We start from the raw sequence: 17,178 nt of genomic DNA on the forward strand, positions 1-17,178 counted from the left end.
AATACTACCAGAGATATCACCGAGCCCTCTTAACCAGAACCAAAGTCAGAGTTCAAAGGAACAATAAAGAGTTTCTCAGACTGACCTAAGAGTCACTTATTGATCTGTCTTGTTTATTTGTGATACACAAATGACAGAATAATAGGAAAGAAGGAGGAATTAACTGTTCCATCCAGTTTGCTGCTGAAACTGAAACAACACAAAGTTGCATCTAGAAGTTAAAAACAGAGACTTTCACACTGCTGTGGAGAAATAACACAGCGTTCGATTATACCTCAGTTTGGTGTGACTGTCATTAAGGAAGCTCACACCTGAACATTCAGCTGTAATCGTAAGTGCTCTCTGAACATAAAGACTAGCATGTTTTAACCATGTCAACAAAATCCAACAACACAAGAGCAGGTTTGGAGTTTAAAACAGCACCGTGTGCACAAGCAGTCATCCTAAAGCCTCATTTAGAGAATATGTTAATTATACAGTATCATATTTATGGATATAAAGGCTGGATATATATGATTGTGCTCACTTATAGGTTTCTTCAGCCTCCCTGTTGTTTAGTTGAGCTTGATGAGTTAAAAGATTGCTTGTGCATTACTCCCCTTCTCCAAAAACAAAGCCTGATCATGCGCAGAAGCAAACGTTACTACATGCACAGTCTAACTGCGTCGAGCACACTAGACAGAAATCATATTCGTGGTTTCACTTAGGTTTAATGCATCAGGCAACAAACGGACTGGAAGCATTTAAAGCCACAGCTTGTCTGACTGTCTCCAAGGTAACCAAATGTAAACGTACGGCAGAAGGCATGCAGGACAAAACAGAGGAAAGTGGAGGAAACACTCGAGTGGAGAGTGCGCTGAAAAGATCAAAGACTCACTGATCAAACGTCCACAGAAGGTTTACAAGTGGATTCAGACAAATGAAACAACCGTAAGTAAACAATAGTTCATTTCAGCTTTTTACTCCAATTATCATCGTCTTCCCTTAATGCTGCTCACACAGATGAGCACCACTTACAACCATTTAATGTCAGGAAATGTGTACAAGACACTTTTTCTATTGTACTTTTAAATTAGCCTTCTCTCAGCACTCGCAAACATTAAACGCGTTAATGTTTAACGAGGGAGTTCAGTCCTCACAGACACATTTCTACTTTACAAATATACAAACACTTATAAAATGATTTCACAGTACATTAGGGGGGAGTGTTAGCGTGCGCGAACATGGTCAAATAAGGTGGTTTACTAAAAAAAACACACTTTATGTTCATGAAGTAGTCAATCCTGAGACTTTGGGCTATTTTGTACTTCCTGTCGTGGTGACACATAACCACACAGAAACACAGAAGTGTTTCCAGATCAACGCAAGTTGAAATATTATTATTTAGCTCCATAAACTCTGCGTTTATGTAGTACCATAATGCACTAAGATGTGTATCGCTAGCAGTAATAATGAGACATAATACTTCATACTCTGCCCTGAGTCTAGTCTCTGCAGGGAGCACTAGATCACCAGAGACTTCCATCACAAGGTTAATGTCACACTAATAATCACACAGACACAGAGACTGCCAAAGACATCTAGCTGAAAGTGCTCGGTAATATCTATCAGCGGCGTGTTTACAATAATTTCTCCACCTCGTTTGTTTCTCTAAATAACGATGAAAGTAGCAGTCTGCTCTGACTCACAGCTCAGACACTGTGCTTTTCTTCGGCTCGTGTTCACACAGGTCTGACTGGGAGATGGTGAAAGGGTGTAAGAAGGGTGAGACTGATGATGGGGTGCAGAAAGGAGAGCTGAAGGAAGACAAGGAACAAGGATGCACTCCCCTTATCGCTGCCTGCCGCGGTGCCATGAGCGAGGTAACGGCGTTTGCATGTGTGTGGTAGAGAGAGTTTGGCAAGTACATGTCTATTGTAACCATGCTTTGGTAACCTGGCTACTCCAGCCCTGGAAAGCACCAGATGGATATGATTGGTTGGGTAGACGAAACCAGTTTCTGTCCTGTAACGCGTCGCACTTTTCCTTTCAGTAACAACAATGTGCTGTGATCACATGAGATTATGCAACTTTTTTTTTAACGTAGCTCCTCTGCATCCTCTTGGGGAGACATTCAAAACAAGCTTGTCTGGAGAGAAACTCTCCAATTAGAACTCAAACTTATGTTTTCTTAAAATACACCCAACCACAAGGTGTTTACACTAAAATGAGCAACAACAGTCCTTTTGCTGACAGTAATGACACATCTACGCGTCACATTTCTTTGAGATGTTTCAGGTTTTTTATGTGGTGGGTTTAACAGGTGGTTCAGCAGCTCCTGAGGACGGATGCTGACCTGACCTTGTGCAGCTTCAGCCAGCAGACGGCGCTCCACACGAGTCCGCCAGAGCTGCGGGAAAAAATGGTGAGGTGGATGTCAAGGCCTCATCTGCCCCCTCAGGCGCAGCTACTGCAGGCTGCCTGGCAGGGAGACCTCCACTCCTTACAGCACCTGCTGGTAAGCTCACCACACACACACACACACACACACACACACACACACACATCTGAGAGTCAGAGGATTTCCCAGATGAGTAAAGACAACACAACAAGGGCAACAATTTTCTCTCATTACAAAAACACCTGCAGTTGTTGCGCACTGTGTGGCTTTGGAGAATGTAAAGGATGACATAGATTTTGGGCTTTTAACTGTATTTTAATAAGTTTATTTTATATAAGCTTTTCGTACTAATAAGGACCGCCCCATAGCCACTCACGCAACACCAAAGTAATTAAGTAACAAATAAACAATTAAATGACACAAATGTTTCAAATTTTTCATCTACTGTAGAATCTTTTTAATGGGTTCACAGTAAAAAAAAAAAATACAATAAAAATGAACAAATAAATAAATACATTTAGATTTTACATTTATCATGTCAAAAAACAGAGACATACTGCTAAAAGTGCATTTCTTTTTCTTATGTTAAGCTATTTCAGGGATTTTAAACATGTGATGTCTACACAACATCATCACAGCCCACAACTGAAATGAGTTTGCCATCGCTGGATTAAACGGTGGTTGAACCAAAAAAAGTTTTGATTCTGAGACTGAAAATGTTGTTAAACCTCTAAAATCATGAGAAAATATATATGTAATATTATAATGTAACAATAAGGCACATTTAATTTGGCATTTCCAAATGCATTCCTGAATTATAACCAGCTCAGAGCAGCAAAGAGGCCTGCCATTGTTAGTGTGTCCTTTGGTGACTTTGTGTATCTGGAAATGTGATACTAACGCTCAGGTGCTTTTGTAAAATGACTGGAAATAGCCCACACTGTTTGCTGACAGCTGAGTACTTTGCTGATACACAGGTTTATTTATTTATTTATTTATTTATGAATTAAACATCAACTGAATGAACTAATAACTTACATATATCACCTTGGTTATTTATTTATGAAGCACACAGGTGTTTGGGGTATTTCATATGCAAGGTTCTCCATCCATCCATCCATCTTCATCCGCTTTATCCGAGGCCGGGTCACGGGGACAGCAGCCTAAGCAAAGAGGCCCAGACCTCCCTCTCCCCAGCCACCTCCTCTTGCTCATCCGGGGGAACACCAAGGCGTTCCCAGGCCAGCCGAGAGATATAATCTTTCCAGCGTGTCCTGGGTCTGCCCCGGGACCTCCTCCCGGTGGGACATGCCTGGAACACCTCACCCAGGAGGCGCCCAGGGGGCATCCTTGTCAGATGCCCGAACCATCTCAGCTGGCTCCTTTCGATGTGGAGCAGCAGCGGCTCTACTCTGAGCCCCTCCCGGATGGCCGAACTTCTCACCCTATCTCTAAGGGAGAGGCCAGCCACCCTTCGGAGGAAGCTCATTTCTGCCGCTTGTATCCACGATCTCGTCCTTTCGGTCACTACCCACAGCTCGTGGCCATAGGTGAGGGTAGGGACGTAGATCGACCGGTAAATTGAGAGCTTCGCTTTTACACTCAGCTCCCTCTTCACCACGACGGACCGGTGCAGCGTCCGCATCACTGCAGCTGCAGCCCCAATCCGTCTGTCGATCTCCGGCTCCCTTCTCCCATCACTCGCGAACAAGACCCCGAGATACTTGAACTCCTCCACTTGGGGCAGGAACTCATCCCCGACCCAGAGTGGGCACTCCACCCTTTTCCGGCAAAAAAAAAAAGCAAGGTTCTTTTATATTTAAAACGTCGGTTTGTCGCTGCTTATTTGATTCATTTTTCCAAAACTCTAACTTGTTACAAACATTTCCAGCACAAAGTACAGCTCACTGAATGCAGGGAAAGGTCTGAGCCTCATTTCACGCTGCAGCACTTTGTTACTCTGTGTGCAGTTTTAATAAAGAGAAATCAATTAGAACAAAAGGCCAAAATGTGTTTTAAGAAATGTGAACATGCAAGATGAAATGTTTCTGTGGTGTTAGGTTCCACCGTGGAGTATTATCTGAGACAAATGCAGGAGATACTGAGTCTAAAAGGCTGGAGTGGAGAAAGCAGATGGTTGATGAATATTTTGAATTAGATGCCATGGATGACCTTGATGAGGCAGAGATGGGGAGAAAGAGGATTGAACAGAGTCTGAATATGAACACGATGCATTTATAGAACAGGGACTGGGGCTGATTGGCTCTGGATGGGAAAAGTGATCAAATGTTGCATGAGGCGACTACATGAGAAAATGGAAGGAAGACGAGGAGAAAACAGATCTTCATTAGTGTTTAGTTCCCTATAAAGCATCAAATTAATTCTCCCATAGCTGTGAAGAAGTGTCTGTTGGCTGACTAGTACCATCTGGCTGCTTCATAATAACTAATTCACACACACATTGAGGCCAGTAACATCTAATGGTGGGAATGGATGACACTAAAGTGTGATGCTTGTTAGATCAGCAGTTTAATTTAGAATTTTTTCCCCCCTGTGTTTGTGTTTGTTTGCACGTGTCAGCTTCAGAGCGACGGGCTGGATGTGAATGTTCCAAACAGCGACGGTGTGACAGCTGTGATGCTTGCTGTCAGGGACGTCGACCTGTTTGAAGACTTAGGAGCACATCTGCCATGGGAGCACAAACCCGTGGAGGTCATCAAGGAACTGCTGGGAGTTTCTGCGTAAGAAAGCACAAATATATGCTCATATTTATACAGTAGACAGGTAACATTAAAGCCTTTTGGCATTGAGCAACATGCTGATTTGAGTTTTAAATATAAAGTAAATTAAAGTTCACTAGAAGTGCAAAAAAATGTACTGAGACTTGTTTCATCTGTCTTTTAACTTCATCAGTGATTTGATGGTACGAGACCATGATGGCTGCTCTGCTCTCCACTACGCTGCTAATACCAACAGCTTTCTGACAGAAGACATCATCCATGTTCTGATGGAGGCGCTAAGTCAAAAAGGTACACACACACACACACACACACACCTTAACCTCATTTGTCTCACTCTTTGCAATCAGTGTTCATTCAGCCAGCAGCTATTTCACCAACAAGTTCTCTTTAACTGGCACTAAACTGATCACCCGACCAGGTGAACTGAATGCCACTGATGATTTTGTCATAATGGCAAGTCCTGCTGGACATCATCGGGCCATGGCATTCACCTCCCACCTACCTACATTGTGCAGCCCTCACACAATCTCCATAGCTACAGCATCCCCGATGGCAGCGGTCTCCTCCATACCACACAAACTGCTCAGGAACAGCTTTAGACATATGAAAAACTGACCAATCTTCCAAACTCCATCAGTAACACACAGGATTTCCCTTAACCCGTGTAAACCGTGGCATGGAGGCCCCATCCCACAGCTCACAGGATTCACAGGGTCAGAGCATCAGCAGTTCTTAAAGAGACAGATGTTCCTCCCAAAGTCAATGGAGACCAAAAAAGGAGGTAAAGGGACAATAAAAAGGTTCAAAGGAAATAAACGTCCCTGCTCAGTTGTGCGAAAATCCTGAAATTCCTTATTTCAACAGTGTTTTTAATCTTCTTTGGAAAAGTAAGGATTATCATTTCATGCTTTCAGAACGATCACAAATCGGATCATCTCATGCAGTTTGTAAAGGTTTCTGTAAAATGTAAATGATCCTGTCTACAAGCACTTTAACACTGTTGTCCAACACTATGGCGCTCTGGGGTGTGAGTGTAACGTCACAATGCATGACTTCAATCTGCAGATTATAAACCAAATCAGCTGATATCCCTGTTTCTTATTCTGTGACACTGCCTGTAGATTATATTAGAGTACTCTTATTGTGAGTGAGTTATTTGCTCTTTACTTTGGTTAGTGTTTAATTGATCAGCTACTTATTAAACTTATTAAAAGGAATCTAAAGTAAACATGTGCTAATGTACGAAGTATAAAGCCTCAAATTCTCCGTTCTTGATCTTTCTGGCTTTCTTATACGGATACAAATAACCGGCACACCACATTCATTCATAATCCTGGTTATCACAGTAAAACGTCTGCACTTATGTGGGTATAAGAAAGACTTGTTTGTTAATGTGTGAAGGAGCACTTTACTAAGAGCCTTTACATGTGACGGAGTCTGCGTCAACAAACTGAAACCATGTGACAGAGAGAGCATGGATCAATATGGATGAAAACATTGTTTAAGCCAAAAATTATTATTTTTTCCTTTTTCTTTTACTGTTTCTAACCTATCAGACCCCTGCACCCCAACCCCAGGAGTGTGGCCCCAAACAGGGATTTACACAATTGTGGACTTATTATACTTTACACTTTACTACTTCTTTCTTTTCCTGGTTTTGTGTAGATGCCGTTCCTACTTCACAAACACGGGATTTGGTCTCAGAGATTGGAGATTCAGACGGAGAGTTGGACATTGAGAGCTTTTATCCTAACCAGTCGATAGCAGCCTCGCCCACAATGACAGCAACCCACCAAGATCACTTTCTTCAGTACAGCCACACCAGGGTGAGTTTTACATCTGCAGTGTGACCAGCAAGCTGTGTGTTTTTCAGTGCAGTCAGTTCAGTTAACAAACACACAGAGAGACAGTGTGGTCACCCAGAAGACAAATATATGGACCAGCAATTGGCTCTCTGTTTGAGTTTACACGTGTGTGTGTGTGTGTGTAGCTGACACCGTACTGCCATACTACTGTATTGTGGGTGTTCTTATAGGAAAGATAGATGAGCAGACAGCTGGTTAGCTGGAGGAGACCAGCAGGTGGTTTACAGGGAAGATCTGTAGTGTATGTATGTATTCTACAGCCACACATATTACACACAGGTATAATGTCTGTGTGCACAACACATTTAGAGTAATACATATATAGAATACAGGGCGAGTCCATAGCAGCATATTAGACTCAGGGTAGAATGAAGAAATTCAGCTTACAGGAAAGTTCAGAGTCACATATTTTAATTATTCAATTCAATTCAATTCAATTTTATTTATATAGCGCCAAATCACAACAAATGTCGCCTCAAGGCGCTTCATAGATACAGAGAAAAGCCCAACAATCATATGACCCCCTATGAGCAAGCACTTTGGCGACAGTGGAAAGGAAAAACTCCCTTTTAACAGGAAGAAACCTCCGGCAGAACCAGGCTCAGGGAGGGGCGGCCATCTGCTGCGACCGGTTGGGGTGAGAGAAGGAAGACAGGATAAAAGACATGCTGTGGAAGAGAGACAGAGATTAATAACAGATACGATTCAATACAGAGAGGTCTGTTAATACATAGTGAGTGAGAAAGGTGACTGGAAAGGAAAAACTCAATGCATCATGGGAATCCCCCGGCAGCCTACATCTATTGCAGCATAACTAAGGGAGGATTCAGGGTCACCTGGTCCAGCCCTAACTATATGCTTTAGCAAAAAGGAAGGTTTTAAGCCTAATCTTAAAAGTAGAGATAGTGTCTGTCTCCTGAATCCAAACTGGAAGCTGGTTCCACAGAAGAGGGGCCTGAAAACTGAAGGCTCTCCCTCCCATTCTACTTTTAAATACTCTAGGAACAACAAGTAGGCCTGCAGAGCGGGAGCGAAGTGCTCTAATAGGGTGATATGGTACTACAAGGTCATTAAGATAAGATGGGGCCTGATTATTTAAGACCTTGTATGTGAGGAGCAGGATTTTGAATTCAATTCTGGATTTAACAGGAAGCCAATGAAGGGAAGCCAAAACAGGAGAAATATGCTCTCTCTTTCTAGTCCCTGTCAGTACTCTTGCTGCAGCATTTTGGATTAACTGAAGGCTTTTCAGTGAGTTTTTTGGACATCCTGATAATAATGAATTGCAGTAGTCCAGCCTGGAAGTAATAAATGCATGAACTAGTTTTTCAGCGTCACTCTGAGACAGGATATTTCTAATTTTAGAGATGTTGCGCAAATGGAAGAACGCAGTCTTACATATTTGTTTAATATGTGCGTTGAAGGACATATCCTGGTCAAAAATGACTCCAAGGTTCCTCACAGTGTTACTGGAGGCCAAGGTAATGCCATCCAGAGTAAGAATCTGGTTAGATACCATATTTCTAAGCTTTTCAGCGCCGAGTACAATGACCTCAGTTTTATCTGAGTTAAGAAGCAGAAAGTTAGTGGCCATCCAAGTCTTTATGTCTTTAAGACATTCCTGCAGTTTAACTAATTGGTGTGTGTTATCTGGCTTCATGGACAGATAGAGCTGGGTGTCATCTGCATAGCAGTGAAAATGTATGCTATGTCTTCTAATGATGCTGCCTAGGGGAAGCATGTATAATGTAAACAGAATTGGTCCTAGCACCGAACCCTGTGGAACTCCATAATTAACCTCAGTGTGTGAAGAGGACTCTCCATTTACATGCACAAATTGGAGTCTATTAGATAGATATGATACAAACCACTGCAGTGCAATACCTGTAATACCTACAGCATGTTCTAATCGCTCTAATAGAATATTATGGTCAACAGTATCGAATGCTGCACTAAGGTCAAGAAGGACAAGCACAGAGATGAGTCCACTGTCAGAGGCCATAAGAAGATCATTTGTAACCTTCAATAAAGCTGTTTCTGTGCTGTGATGAGCTCTGAAACCTGACTGAAACTCTTCAAATAAACCATTCCTCTGCAGATGATCTGTTAGCGTTATATAGCGTTATAAAGTTTTACGTTTTCGTGTCCCTTGTGGACATTGATGCTACAAGTACATTTAATCTAATTGAAATTTATATATTTGTTTTCAATTATTTTAAGTATTATAAACATGATATATATGAGCCTCATTTTTAAGACTGGAGCATGTATTGATGACCTCACCTTTGTTCTTGGTTCCAGGAAGTTCCAGAGTCTCCAGGGAGCCCCCCTTTATCTGACCATCATAAAGACCTGAGCCAAGGTAAGGGAGCTTTCAGAGGTTTTAGCCATGTTTACTTGAAGTGTTTGGTGAAAATGAAGCGGTATTCCTTTTGTGGACTTATTAGATTGGACTAAAATGTGTGCCCTAGTTAACCTAACCTTTTAACCTAAGAGTTCAAAAGGGTTAAAGACAAAGTTAACATTAACTTGCAATAAAAATGCCTCTCAGTTCACGAGTCCTGGATGGCAGCTAATGCTTCAGATTTTGAAAAAGGAACATAATCAGCATCCCAAATAGGCCATGAGATCAAATCACCTTCTAAAAGGAGGGGGTTGGGGGGGTGACTAGATAGGAGTGGTCTCGTACTCAACCCCAGACGGCATGATTTGGACACCACAGAGGGAAAGCGAGAGTGTTAGACAGGACACCAAAAGCATTTCCACTACAGTGAAAGAAAGAAACTACTGACTAAGAATTTGGGATAGAGGAGAGATAGTTTAAAAAAGAATTCTTTAAAGTGGCCTCATGATGGGATCAGACACCAACAGGCTCAAAAACAGGTAAAACCTATTATTTCCTCTGTGATGAGCATTAGTGCGGTAAATATGCACGCTGTGCTGCTGTACGTTTAATGTAGAAAATAGTAAGTGTGAACTTACCAAGTTGAACTTGTTTGTTTGTATGGTTATCAAGGCTCTTTGTGGAGTTAGAAACTCTTTTCCTGCTGACTGTTACAGGAGGTACAACGTGGCTTTTCTGTTTTTGTACCACTGACAGACTGTTTGGATGGTACGCGGATGAGTTTCGACTCAGCATTTTACTACGAAGACTGAAAGAATGAAAATGACATTTGATGAACGGGTGTTACGCTGTGTGTTTGTGTGTGTCCGGAGCAGATAAGGGGATCCTCCCCTGTTCCCAAGAAGCCGTGGAAACACTGATAGACATGAGGGAAGCCTATCAGGAGGCAGGCAGGGGAGGCAGGTGGGCACGCTAAAATCTCTCTCTCAAGCACACACATTATCATGTGCGGCCTTTTTAAGTGTGCATTCACTGCATCGGGATAAAATATAATTTACAAGCTGGTGATCCTGCGCTGACTCTTGTGAACGCATCAGCATCTGTTTATAGGTAACCACAGACTGTTGTGTACAGACAAACATCTTCGATGTGTACAGGTAACAGCCTGCAGCTGTAACACACAGTCCTGTATATACAGCATACACTGTCAATGGGCTGGTCAACAAATCCCCCGTCCTTTAACACCAACAGCAGAAAAGTGTCTGGTTACACCCACAGATCTGCGCACAGGCACCTGTCACCGTGTCCAGAGGACAACCTGTTCTAGCCAAACAGGTTAGGAACAGGGGGAGAGGGGGCTTTGGTGAATCAGCCCATTGTCTGTTATGAGCAGCTCTCACCACTGAATCAAGTCCAAGCTCTCCAAGGAGAACAAAGGTCTTTAAGCCGGTCTCTCCTTTCATAGCGTCAGCTTCCAGAAATGTGAGCAAAGTGAGGCTTTACGTGCAGTTTGAAACAAAACAAACTTCAAATGCATCTGTACGTTTCTTTCATTAATGTTCTTCTTTATAATTTCTCAGTTCAGACATTATAGTGCGTCCACAAATAATAATGCCAGTTTCTCCATGACAACCATAAAGGGTTTTCCACTCTTTTCCTCAGTCAAGGTGTGTCTCTGCCCAGTTTGCACAAGAGCAACAACAGCAGACACCGGGGCCATGCAGACCATCCTCTGGCGTCTGGCTTGCTGAGTGTGAGAAGCCCCTGCCAGCCAGTACCCCCCCCACACAGGTATACATACAGGTGAACTATCAAGCGGCAGATAGCTAACTCGTTACGCTACTCGTCACCATCACAGATGAAGAGAAGCAGGTGCTGACAAGAAACATTTAACAAATCTGTGGCACTCACAAAAACTAAATATTGCTTCTTCTTTTTTCAGCAGACGAAGAACAAGAAGTGTGGTTGCTGCATCGCCACCCTCCCACTTGTTGTCTGTGGCCGAGCCCAGTCAGCTCAGCCAATCGGCTCCCAGCATCATGGAACCTCTGCTCTGTCCAAACTCTATGATGCAGGCCAGAGCACACATCCAGACCCGTATGTACTCTGCATTACACGTTATATTTCACTGATGACGTTTGATGGTTGCATCTCTTTCTATCTGCAGGGTTGGGCTCTCATCATACTATAAATGAACAAAAGGTATGTTTTAACCACAATCCTTCTATTTTCCCCAATACTTTCATTTCTTTTTCATCCACATAATGTTTTTATAATGAATAATTCCTGTATTATTAATTTGCCACGGGTTTCTACAGGGTCTCCCGCCCCGAACACCTAAACTCTTGGCACCCCTGGACAAACGCTTCAGAGACGGCACCGCTCTGCCTGTCCTAAAGCAACATGTTCCCCTGAAGCCCATCAGTCAGAGCCCTATTTCTACAAGGACCGGGTTGAAAAGAGAGAGACTGTCCTGGGGCAGCTCATGCACTGACCCTTCAACAACGAAGGATGGCAGTGTGGAGAGCGGGTCCAGCAGCAGCCACAGCTCAGTCGATTTAGAGGATGAGGACGCTGACAGGGATCAAGATGCATATCTGACTGTCAGTCACGACAGGATGTTGGAGCTTCCAAAGGATGCGAGCACCGCTGAGGCTGATAGGACTGGGAAGACAGCGCTGCATTTTAAAGTTCAGTCAAAGATGAGTCATGTTCCACTGATCCGCAGATCAGGACATAGCCTGAAGGAAGACCTTATCAATCATACAAGTGATCTTCACAACAGCGAAATAGCTTTGAACTCTCAGAATGAAGGCAAAGTGAGCCGTATGAATATTACAAAAGAGTGTGCTGACAGCGAGTCATCAAAAGCATATGACTCTGCAAAAAATAGAGACACTCTGACTCAGGATGAAGGCATTTTGAATAATGTAATAGTTTTCACATCAGAATCAAAGGACGAGAAGAACAACACTTCTGAACCCGGGACTGAGATTATCCACGGAGTTCAATTTAACGTGAATAATGATCTAAATGAATCGAGGAATGTGAAACAGACAGAAAAAACAATAATGAAGTATTCCTGTGATGAAGAACACCAGGTAGACAAAACATTCGTTTGCAGTCGAGTAGATGAAACGTTAAATCCCAGTGCTGCTGTGGGGAATATTCAAATTTGTACTTCACCTGAAAACATTCATCAGAACGATGGAGATCACAAGAAAGATGAGAAGCTTACAAAGGATAAGGAGGAAAGAACCAATGTGAAATTTGAACTGAGAACAAGCAATCACACTAAGCAGCCGTTCAACATACTAGCACATAAAGACAGAAGCATTTTAAATCGGAATAAGTCCAAAAGCAACTTTAAGTACTCCTTGCTGAATACTCAGGTCAAAGATAAAACCAGGAAAAGTCCTGAGCAAACTGGTAGCAGAGGGGGTACTGTAGCTAAAGCCAAGTCAAAGATGAAATCAAAATGTGCACACTCTAATTCTGGCACTCCATCGCCACGGAAGAAGGTTATTGATTATGCACAGAGCAAAATAATACATCCTGTCACTACTCAACAGCACGCACAAGGGAGGGAGCTGAGAAGTGCCCAGCAGCTGAGAAAACCCTGTGTAGAGGAAACACCGAGGTCTAAATCTGCCGTTGATCTCATCACCTACAAGGATATGTTTCAGCAGATACAGAGTCAGAGTCAAGAAGGGCCAGCCATCTATGAGATGTTTGCCGGTCCTGTCTATGAAAACCTCAGAGTTCCCTACACCTGTGAGAAACTAAACCAGAGAAGCCCACCCCAGTGTGCTCCACCTAAGAAGACACAACAGGGCCTTAAAGCAAAACACAGGCAACTGAAATCAGCACACAGTAAGCCGAAGAGAAGCCCAGCTGAGACAACGGTGGTTTCAGCTAAAAGCAAAGCAAAGCCTGTGCCGTCCAGGATAAAAACTCCAATCACACCTGTCAGGAACGGCATCCACAAAGGGCGAAATAATCCTCAACTAGACACTGAGGTAGTTCTTAACAAAGGTGTCAACATTTGTCAAGACAAGGGTGAAAGTCACCTGTCTACAATAGAAGAGACCTTTCCTACACATGACTCTGAAACGATCAAATGTGATGATGACAGCACTCTCACTACACCAACATCTGCCTCTCATGGTGCAGATTTCAGTCACACACACAAAAATATTCAAGACGCAACAGTAAGTTCATTAACAGGAAATCAAAACAGACCACTTCCAGAGCCCGTGTTATCAAAACGTCCTCATCGGCCAAAGATGGACACATGGACGTCTTCAAGTAGCAACAGCTACACAATTACGTCCCCTGTTTACCAGAAGTTTCTGGATGAAGCAGGTGACGGGCCACTTACAGACGATCTGCTGCAGTGTCTGGCAGAGGAACTGATCTCTTTGGATGAGAGGGATGCATCTATAGGCCCGCTTAATCCAAATAAGGAAAAGAGCAACCAGGAATCAAGCAGAGAAGATGATCGTGCCATGGGACTAAATACGTTTTCCGAGGTAACCGTTTCGGAAGTCAAACTGTCAAATCTTTATCTACCGATAAATACTGCTGGTTGAGGAGGAAACAATAAGGTTTTCAGTTCTGGTTAGAGAATCAGGGTCTGGAGAAGAGATGCCCGTTAGATTGTTTATTCTTCAAAGAAGTGGAGCAGCGGAGAGTACATGCAGAACTGGACACGGAGTATACGTGCCATATGTTAATTAAGCACTGTGATTCTCCCAGGACTCTTGAAACAGGAATATATGTGTAATTTGCATAACACTTATTAGAGAATAAACAATGCAAACAGAACTGGTAAATGTGAAAGAAACAATAACACATTCAAGCAGATGCTGTTTGTGATGGCAGGAGAGGGATTACTTTCAGTTCGGTGTTATGTCTGCTGTTAGATTTCACTGGGCAAGCACTGCTTTCCTTGCTTGTCCTGACAGAATAACATTGCATTCATTAGCTATTTCTGTGCTATGGTGAACTCTAAATCTTGACTGAAACTATTCTAATAATCATCCTTTTGCAGAAGATCACCCAGCTGTTTTACAACTACTCTTTCAAGAATTTTTTTAATTAAATGAAGGTTAAACATTGGCCTGCAGTTAACTAAGACAGGGGGATCAAGTAAAGGTTTAAGTAATGGTTTAATTAACATTGCCTTTAAAGCATATATTTAAAACTGAAGCATTACTAATGCAGTGTTGGTCAGGTTACTTGAAAAAAGTAATCAGTAACTAATTACTGATTACTTCCCCCCAAAAGTAATCCCGTTACTTTACTGATTACTCATTTTTTAAAAGTAATTAATTACTTAGTTACTTTTTAAAAACACAATTTACAACCTGAATAGGTGATAAAGCGATAGATCTTTCAGCCCAATTCTACTTTTGCTACATAATCATCATACAAAATGTAATCAAATGGAAAAGTCTCTTTTTAAAACTTGTTTTATTAGTTTTAATCTTTTAACTTTACGCATGAAGCAAAAATTTAATTATATGCAACATTCTCTGACTGGAAGAAATTTGTTTAATATTTAAACTTATTTTCTGCACATTCCAGCACAAAATATTTTTTGTGTGTGTTTACACTCAGTCTTTCAAATAAATGCAAGTAAAACACAGCAGAAAATAAATAAAGTCAAAGACTAGCAGTCCTGTTGCTCTATTTTCACCTGTAAAGCAGGAGTGGGGTAGGCGGAGGTTTACCCTGGTGCAGGTGTGCAGCGGTCAGTGGAAGAATCCGCGAGTTTCTCTGTGAGTTTCCCATTACGTCGTAGCTACTCAGTGCTTGTTTGGAAGTTTAGGGTTTTTTCGCTGTAAAAAGAAGTTTTCTTCCCACGCACAACAGACACTAATGTTTTTGTCACTTTTTATGGAATCAAACTCAAAGTAAGGTCAGTACTTCCACGCTTTAAACGCTGCACGCTCATACTCTCTCTGCACTCGATATATGATCCATTGTTGATCTGCACACAGCTGTTGTTGCTAACGTCGCACTCGCTTACGTCACTGTCATGAGACATTCTCGCAAAAAATCACGGTTTTAGTAACGCAGTAACGCAGCGTTCCTACGGGAAAGTAACGGTAATCTAATTACCATTTTTGCAATAGTAATCCCTTACTTTACTCGTTACTTGTAACGCGTTACTGCCCATCTCTGCTAATGCATAACAAATTGTTGAATGAGCTGATAATTGAGTTCAGTCACTGTGATAACGCTTTCTTGTAGTGTAATTATCATTATGTACCTTTTATTGAAGATTGCTTCAAGAGGCAGTGGCACTGTGCTTGGCTCTGGGTTGGTGTTGGATGACACCGTCACATGGAGAAAGGGTGAAGTACTCGGCAGGGGCGCCTATGGCACAGTATGTATCCTAACTTTTGATAGCACATAGCAAAAAAACTGAACAAGAACTGAGCCAAAAATTGTTAAATTACTCAGAATGACCTACTTTTGCCACTGTGTGTTCATTTAGGACTAAACGAACTACTAGAATTGACCTTCTTTGACATTTTCTCTGACATTAAAATTTGCTTTTCATTTATTAAAACATGCACTCCAGAATATTCCAGAAAAACCAAAATGATTTACAACAGCAGGTCTTATTGCCTCACATTACCAGGTGTACTGTGGCCTGACCAGTCAGGGTCAGCTAATAGCTGTGAAGCAGGTGATCCTCGATTCCTCGGACGCTGATGCTGCAAATAAAGAATACAGTCGTCTGCAGGGGGAGGTGGAGTTGCTTAAAACCCTCAGACACATCAACATTGTTGGCTTCCTGGGTACCTCGCTTCAGCAGCATGTGGTTTCCATCTTCATGGAGTATATCCCAGGAGGCTCCATTGCAAGCATCATTCACAGGTTAGTCTGAAATATTTTGTCTGAAGCTATGACTTCTGGTAAAATAACTGTTCTTCACAAGAGCCCTGAGTACAAGTTATCATCTGATGCCCTCAGATTTGGTCCACTGCCAGAGCGAGTCCTGGCTCTGTACACTCAACAGATCCTGGAAGGGGTGGTTTACCTTCACGTGAACAGGGTGATTCACAGAGACTTGAAGGGAAACAATGTCATGCTAATGCCAACTGGTGTCATCAAACTCATAGACTTTGGATGCGCACGTCGACTAAGTTGTATGCATCACACAACTTGCAACAGTGTCGACCTGCTCAAGTCTGTCCATGGCACGCCTTACTGGATGGCACCAGAGGTACACTGGAGTTCAGTCATTACAAAAAATCAATAATCTGCAAACATTTACGTTGCTATGAGACCTCAACTTTACTTTTTAGACATTTCTGTCTTCTCACTTCAGATTATCAGTGAAACGGGATATGGGAGAAAGTCAGACATATGGAGTGTGGGGTGCACGGTGTTTGAAATGGCCACAGGGAAACCACCGCTGGCACACATGGACAAGATGGCGGCCTTGTTCTACATTGGGGCTCAGAGAGGGTTGATGCCTTCCTTACCAGACAGTTTCTCAGAAAATGCAAAGGATTTTGTAAAAATCTGCTTGACAAGGTGAGATGTAGTGCAAAGATTTTTGTTTTAAAAATGTATTAATTTATTTCACAAGCTCAGTTGCATGCCAAAACAATTTCAGATTTACTATATCAAGCAGGTATGAGACCTGGTGATACTGTGTAGGTCTAACACAGAAGCAGAAATCCACTGTGCAAGTCTATATACTTGACTGTTTTTATTTTATTTTTTAACTATTTCAGTGTAAGGTGACATTAATGGTTTGAAGCGTGTCTAAAATTTAAGGTATCCTGTGCAGAGGTTTCAACATGGTGGGCATGTTGACCATTTATT

General features: G+C 42.3%; 1 protein-coding gene across 1 annotated transcript in view; it reads left to right on the forward strand.

Annotated features, from left to right (window-relative positions):
* Window positions 1-17,178, forward strand: part of map3k19 (mitogen-activated protein kinase kinase kinase 19) — a 19,108-nt gene continuing 1,930 nt past the window's right edge. Inside the window, exons 1-16 of the mRNA XM_085135187.1 lie at window positions 1-930; window positions 1,730-1,862; window positions 2,303-2,497; window positions 4,961-5,121; window positions 5,294-5,409; window positions 6,787-6,947; window positions 9,288-9,348; window positions 10,206-10,293; window positions 10,993-11,121; window positions 11,273-11,427; window positions 11,498-11,532; window positions 11,649-13,862; window positions 15,620-15,724; window positions 15,983-16,221; window positions 16,318-16,570; window positions 16,676-16,884. Of these exons, the coding sequence (XP_084991313.1) occupies window positions 920-930; window positions 1,730-1,862; window positions 2,303-2,497; window positions 4,961-5,121; window positions 5,294-5,409; window positions 6,787-6,947; window positions 9,288-9,348; window positions 10,206-10,293; window positions 10,993-11,121; window positions 11,273-11,427; window positions 11,498-11,532; window positions 11,649-13,862; window positions 15,620-15,724; window positions 15,983-16,221; window positions 16,318-16,570; window positions 16,676-16,884 (4,265 nt within the window). The 5' untranslated portion in view covers window positions 1-919. The remainder of the gene's footprint in view (window positions 931-1,729; window positions 1,863-2,302; window positions 2,498-4,960; window positions 5,122-5,293; window positions 5,410-6,786; window positions 6,948-9,287; window positions 9,349-10,205; window positions 10,294-10,992; window positions 11,122-11,272; window positions 11,428-11,497; window positions 11,533-11,648; window positions 13,863-15,619; window positions 15,725-15,982; window positions 16,222-16,317; window positions 16,571-16,675; window positions 16,885-17,178) is intronic.

The sequence above is a fragment of the Neolamprologus multifasciatus genome, chromosome 16 (assembly GCF_963576455.1).
Source record: "Neolamprologus multifasciatus chromosome 16, fNeoMul1.2, whole genome shotgun sequence".
NCBI classification, from domain to species: Eukaryota; Metazoa; Chordata; class Actinopteri; order Cichliformes; family Cichlidae; genus Neolamprologus; species Neolamprologus multifasciatus.